Source organism: Pteropus vampyrus, unplaced genomic scaffold (assembly GCF_000151845.1).
Source record: "Pteropus vampyrus isolate Shadow unplaced genomic scaffold, Pvam_2.0 Scaffold257, whole genome shotgun sequence".
NCBI classification, from domain to species: domain Eukaryota; kingdom Metazoa; phylum Chordata; class Mammalia; order Chiroptera; family Pteropodidae; genus Pteropus; species Pteropus vampyrus.
The window spans coordinates 1,163,946-1,170,706 of record NW_011889038.1 but is presented as its reverse complement, the minus strand read 5'-3'; the positions used below and the strand labels follow the sequence as shown (position 1 = coordinate 1,170,706).

The following is a 6,761-nucleotide window of genomic DNA, read 5'->3' as shown; positions in this document are numbered from 1 at the left end:
ATCAGTCCTGATCCTTCTTCGAAAGCAAATGATAATGACCTTAAAAAGCCAGATTTTCTAAAGATAGAGGGGGAGGGGTGTCAAGGATACAACCTGTGGGCAAGGCGTCCAGTGGCCCCTGTGGACGCGATGGCACTGGCAGGCGCAGCCCAGTCTGGCCGGGAGGAAAGGGACAATGGCTCTACTCTGACGGACAGAAAGAGAGAGTGCTTCCAGGGCCACCAGCTCCAGACAAAAGCCATAAGCTGCTTTCACAGGTGGACCGAAGCTGAGATATGGATCTTTAAGGCTGAAACGAGTATTTTAGACGCTGGAAAAACCACCCTACGTCCGTGGTTCAAAAAGGACACTTAACTACCTCAATCTCGGTAAAAAGCACCAGCCCATTGTGAACCCTGAGACTAAATGAAACCACCTTCCGTAGGACTTAGCCCTCCCCCAACCCCTGGACGGTTCTTCAGGTGACCTGTCAGCCCCCTGCCCCATTGTCCCACCCTTGCTCTAAAGTCACATTTGCCTTGTTTTCTCCACTCCGAGAAGCAGCTGCTACCACCAAGAGCTACGAAAATAAAGCTGCGTCATTTTAAAAAGCAACCCGTGGGGAAAGACCAAGGAGCTGCCTTGGCCCACAGGGCCTGGAAGGACATGTACAGATAATTTGTCGGTTTGCCCCTCACAACGCTACCAGGGCCCCCAAGCGCCCTGGCTGGGTTGGTTCGGATTTGAGAAGAAACAGAGGTGAGGGAACCAGGACGCGCGGTCTTCTCAGAGCTCGTCGCGAGCCCGCTCGCCACAGACGCTGGCTTAACGCGGGCCTGTGGTCAAGTGCAGAGCGCGGCCCAGCGGTTTTCCGGGACCTTTACACGACCTGGAAATAGGCCTCTCCGCGTAGCAGAACCATGAAAAGTGAACTGAACCTAACAGCGGCTGCATTTCCGTAGCTTATCAAATGATTCTTTGACATTCTAAATCCTATGCTTAAAAGCAGCACGTTGTCTTTCTTCAAATTCAGGAAGCAGAATTGAAGTCATCTGAATAAATATCTGCTGCGTTTTAAATATCTAACCTTTGGATACACCTAGATTTACAGGATTATAAAAGTTAAAAAGTGCTGATTAGTTTTCGAAATTATAAAGGCGCACGACAGTCACCGGTGGTACCAAGGGAAGACACACTAGGTATTCCGAGGTCACCAGCTAACCTGGTGGCGAATTACTAACGTGATTGAAAGAAGTCCGCATTGATTAACACCAGGCATGTTCGACTTAGACCACAGAACACATAACATCGTCCTCCTTAATTTCCAAGTCCTGACTATCAGCCGCTTACCGCCAGCATTTCTGTACTTTGCACGTGCTTAGAAGTGCTGATTAAAAGGAGGAGGAAGTGTGGAACAGGGTCCTCGTTACCTGGGGATTGGACTTCCTGTTCCCGAAGGTTAAAACGGTGGACATCTGTGCAAAGCGGCCTCGCTCCCCTGCCTTGTTTGTAGTGCTGTCAACGTTCAAAATCCTTGAAAAGTTCCTTTTTCCCTTGTTCACTTCCGACAGCTCAGTACATGTCCCTGTAGATTTCCTGCAGCAGTGGGTGCAGAGCCGCGTCCGACTCTGTCTTTTTGATGACCTGCACTAGCTGCGCGTGCTCGGTGACGAGCTGCCGGAGGTCCGCCATCTTCTGAAGGAGCTTTGGGAAGAGGAAGGTGTCGTCTGGGTGGTTGCTCTGCAGGTGCAGTTTGAGCACGTGCACAATCCCCTCCTGCATTTTTTCAATGTGTCCCACGTTTAGAAGGCCGGGGCGATCTATCCTCAAAAGAAAGAAGAGACGATTGAGTGTGACATGTTAACGCCTAAGCATTCATGGGTTTGATAGGCCACACATCCCGATTTTACATGGCCTTTCTCCCCAGAAGCTTCGCTGTCTTTAGATACTGTCAACTTGTGTAGAGAACTAGATTTTTCCAAAGTCGCTAGGCCTAACAGGGGCAGGCAGGACAAATGCTCATTCCTAGATATTTACACTCCCTTAAATCGACAAAGCCTTGCAGGGTCGCCCTTTCCCTCTGGATTTACCTGGCTAACACCTGTCAGGGGAAACCCTCAAAACGTTAGGAGCAACTATACATTCTACTGGTGATTCCAATAACCAATTTTGCATAATATGAGAGATGAAATTCTTCTTCCCAAGTCAAAACCAGATACTCGGTTTCAACTTTTTCACTAATAGTTAAGGAAAGTGACCTCGTGAGACCTGAGTATTGTGGTAGAAAGCACTGTTACAGGTAGCTTCGGACATGAATCAGGAGTAAGAAAGTGGGGCGAGATATGAATGGAGGGCAGACACCAGCCGGAGAGGATGCCGAGGAGACCTGAAATGGGGAGGTCGGGTGCAAGAAGGGCCAACGTTCATGCCGGGCGACCTCCCTGGGGGAGCTCTGCCATGGGCACCAGACTTCCTAGATAGTCTGACCAGGCGTCCTCCCCTTGGTCCAGAAAATACACCCCCAGCCATGCCCCATAGCGGTGCTCTCTTTAAAACCCCACTCACTAACGGAGTTTTCAAAGGTGTTGTTAAGGATGTGGATCTTTCATGGTTTTTTTTTTTTTTTTCCAGTTGTAAAATACATCCTTGAACAATATGGTGTGTGTAGGGGGTTTGGGGCACTGGTCCCCAACAGTCAAAATACACGTGTTACTTTTGACTTCCCCCAAACTTGACCACAGTTATCCCTGGGTATCTGGGTGGGGGGCTGATTCTGGGAACCTCTGCGGATACCAAAATCCATGGACGCTCAAGTCCGTTACATAAAAGGGCATAGATCAATGCATACAGTTGGCCCTCTGCATCCGTGGGTTTCCAGCTGTGGACAGAAAATACTGTTTTTAATCTGCAGCTGGTTGAATCTGTGAATCCAAAACCCGGGGACACGGAAGGTCGACCATATATTTATTGAAAAAATCTGAGTATGAACCCCCATTGTTGAAAGGTCAAGTATTTAAAGGTTTTCAATAGATTTTTAAAAAATAAAGTGAACCCCCCATAATTTTAACCCTACCACACCAGACATCTATCTCACCAGACATCTCTCTCTATATAGGATTACTGCGATTATAATTTCTTCTATAAAACTGTGATCACACTACATAAAAATGGTTCTGTAATTGCTTTTTACCCACAACACACGTCTTGAGCATACAAAGGACAGAGACGGATCGCGTACAACTGCTTTGCCATTTTACACTTTCGCCAGAACGTAAGGACTTCCTCTGCTGGGCTGTCCAGCGGGTGGCGACAGGGACAGGCCTCGTGGGGCTGGACTGCCCTCACCCAGTTCCCTTTACAGAGTCTGGGTGGCTGCGACAGCCTCAGTTCTGCGAGTGTCAATCACGGGGGACAATACAGCTTCCAGCAGTTTGTGGGAGCAGGCGCCCCATCGGTCTCCCCAAAGGCTGGGGAAGAATAGTATCTTTACAGTAGAGAGGTGACCTAGACCCAGGACAGTACTATTTAAAGGAACACGACACCGAGCCCAAAACCTGGGGGCTGCAGAGCCAGCTTCCCACAGAGAAGCCCAGAATTACCTTCACTGGGGTCTATTTCCTTTAGCAAACTTCACAATTGCTACCTATTAGCTACTGATTGTTTATTCTGAAATAGCGTAAACATGCCAATAGTGACTGTGACTGTGCTAACATTTTATAGAATCCCGTGTGTAATACAGTTACAATGAATACAGTACAGATGTGTATGTTATAATAACGTAATATACAGTCACGCGGCACTTAACGACGGGGATCCTTCTGAGAGAGGCGTCCTCGGCGACCGTCACTGTGCCAGCATCACGCAGTGCACTCACACCTGGGTGGCACAGGCCACTGCACACCTGAGCTGTGGGGCGCAGCTGCTGCTCCTGGGCTGCCAGCCCGTAGAGCATGTGGCCGCACAGAACAACACGAGAGTAAACGAAGCACAGGCGGGGACGATGCCATCCAGAGACGCACAGGCACGAGAGGGCCGAGGCCGTGCGTGGCCCGTGGGGACACCACGCACTGTGCTACGGCAGACGTTCTCGTCCTCAGTCGAAAGAGCACCCTCTGAAGGCACAGAAGCCGACTACAGCAAGCATATACACGAGTCCCGTGTCGGTTATTGTCGGTATCAGGGGTTATGGACTGCCCGTAACTGTCCGTGCTGAGCCTTTGAACGACTGGCAGTGTCGTGGGTTTGTTTATGACAGCATCGCCACAAACACGTGAGTGACGCATCGTGCCATGACGTTATGACGCTGTGACCTCACTAGGACATAGGAATGTTTCAGCTCCATGATAATCTTAGGGGACCCATCGTATGTGCCGTCTGTCGTTGACCAAAACATGGTTATGCGGCACGTGACTGTCATGATAATATTATACATCATATATTACATAATTACTAATCATATCTGATAAGATCCTTGATATGATTATAATTATAAATAAAACATACACATAATGTACAATATGTATTTATACAGATGCTATAACATGATATGTTATTGACATAATTCTCACCAGTTAATTCTAGTCAGCGGCGACGTACAGGCTCAGATACCCTCCCGCCTTCCGGTGCGCACTCCACTGCGGCCCAGCTCCCGCTCACAGCGGATGTACCAGTGTCGAATTCAAGATAAAGAGTCTGTAGGCAACATGGCAGCAGCAGATTCAATTGGTAACTTACCTCCACAGCAAATTATAGCGGCCACAAAAAGGGAGATATCGCTGTCGTCCAGTTCCAGGGCGTTGAACTTCATCGCAAAATCAAATTTGGGCTCCATGATATCGCAAAACGGTTTTCTGAGGCTTTTTAGAAATTCGCGAGTTATAAAACCACTTCCGTATGCTACCAGCATCCCGTCTTTATTCATCACAGAAGACAGCATTGCAAATATGGCCTCGTAAACTCCGTATTTCAGCAAAGTGACCTGATCATTCAAGTCCAAATTTGCAAAGCCAGGGATGGACTTGGCAAACTCCGTGAGCTCCGTGACAGTCTCTACAGATGTGCACTGGCAACAGTGGAAGATGCGGACTTCCGCCTCCTTGTTCTGGATGCCATTGGCCACCAGCTTGGCCACTAGCGTCTTCTCAGCCATACACAACGTCTCCATGTCATGTATGACAAAAGGCTGCAAAGAAAGACGCTGGAGGTCAGTCGGGTAACTGGTGACTAGCTGCCCTCCTGCTTATGAATAAACCGTATCCAAATCACCCGTGCAGAACAAAAATATGTACAAAACACAGTCCTCCTCCTTAAACAAGCTCAAAATGAGCTGGGGACAAGCCGACCTTACCAGAGAGCTAACAACAGAAATCAGTAAGATAATAGTGGTTGGGGCTAAGAAAGTGAAGTACTGATTTTGGCAAAAAGGTAACGGGAGAGTCTTAGCAAAGCACTTTCGACATCTTCTAATGTTCTCTGAAGTCCTAAATACTACTGTAGTCGTTTTAATTACAATAATTCTTAATTTTACCGTTGAATAAACTTTAGAGAAGACCATCGCCATCTAACACTGACTGCTGAATGAATAAAATCGGGCATTTAAACAAATACATACAACTCAGAGCCGGCGTTTGTGTAGAAGTAAGTAAACAGCATTGTTAAACCCCTGCTCTCTGGGGATAAACGGGAGGATTTGTTCCCTGTGCATGAGACGGAATCCTTTGCATCAGGGCCCCAAGTTCTGGTTCTGGAAAAAGTCCTAAATCCCCAGGGCAGCAACCTATACATCTCCATGCCATCTGCACCTAAGTCCACTGGTCCTGCATTTTATAGAGACCTAGTGGAGGGAAGAAGCCAACATACCCATTTCTGGTGGGGCTCAGGAGAATGGACGCGAATATCTCTGCTGGCAAAATTCATGCCGAATGTGTGTACAGCGCAGCAATGGACTGTGGGCCGAGCACTGTTCTCTGGAGTGTGTAAACAGAGCGCATGAGCAGCCTGGTGACTTCAGATGCACTCTGCCAGTGGGCAAAATAGGTTGCCGACAATGCATCTGGATCTATGCCATGATGTGTCCCCTATTCCTGGGCTCCTGAGAACGTCTGGAGAAATCGCAGCACAAAACCACCTCAGGGCACCTGTGGGCTGTACCCGGCACAGAAGCAAGGTGCATGTGTTGGAACAATCCGATGGATTGCCTTTAAAATATCTAAATAGAATTAGAATTTGCCATATAGTGCTGGATGAAAATAACCCGATTCCACAGCTGAGGGTAGGGGATAATGTTTAAATTACTATGAGTGAAAAAACATTCTGAACACAAAAGTCCAAGCCAAATTCCTAAATATCTGAAGTGTGATGAAGGAAGACTCAAACCGCCTTCCTCCAAAGACCTTAAAAGCAGCCAGGTTGCCACTGATTTAGGAAAGTCTGGGAGCGGTTTGGCTCCACAGGAAGTAGCTGCTCAGATCGAAGGCGTCAGCATTTACAGGATGCATTAGAGAAACGCTTTTAAAAGACAGACGACAGCATTCTCTCAATGAGAATACACTAGAAATAGAAAATACACTATTTGGCCACCCTGTCTTTATTCAAATCACAGGCCTTTTAGAAGTCTGTTCAACAAGGAAAAAAAAAAAAGAGTACGACAGTCGAAAAAATTCAAGAAACACTTAAAAGGAAGCCAGGGCCTCGAGTGCCTGTAACATCATGAGTGTGGCTGAGGGTCTTCGGGAACAGGCAGGGTGAGCATGGCTCCCAAAGTATTTGGCTACAGAATGCTT

The 6,761-nt window shown here is 47.7% G+C and overlaps 1 protein-coding gene across 4 annotated transcripts in view; it reads right to left on the bottom strand.

The window, feature by feature from the left end:
• The window catches only part of PPARA (peroxisome proliferator activated receptor alpha), a 56,722-nt gene that overhangs the window by 4,681 nt on the left and 45,280 nt on the right, over nt 1–6,761 (bottom strand). For 2 of the 4 annotated variants that reach the window (XM_011374983.2, XM_023520351.1), the window contains exons 6-7: nt 4,714–5,161; nt 1,549–1,799 (exon numbers count right to left, since the gene is read on the bottom strand). In XM_011374983.2, the coding sequence (XP_011373285.1) occupies nt 1,552–1,799; nt 4,714–5,161 (696 nt within the window). In that variant the 3' untranslated portion in view covers nt 1,549–1,551. Of the gene's footprint in view, nt 1–39; nt 1,800–2,930; nt 4,386–4,713; nt 5,162–6,761 lie in introns of those variants that run through there. The other 2 variants (XR_002776197.1, XM_011374984.2) reach the window with 2 other exon arrangements.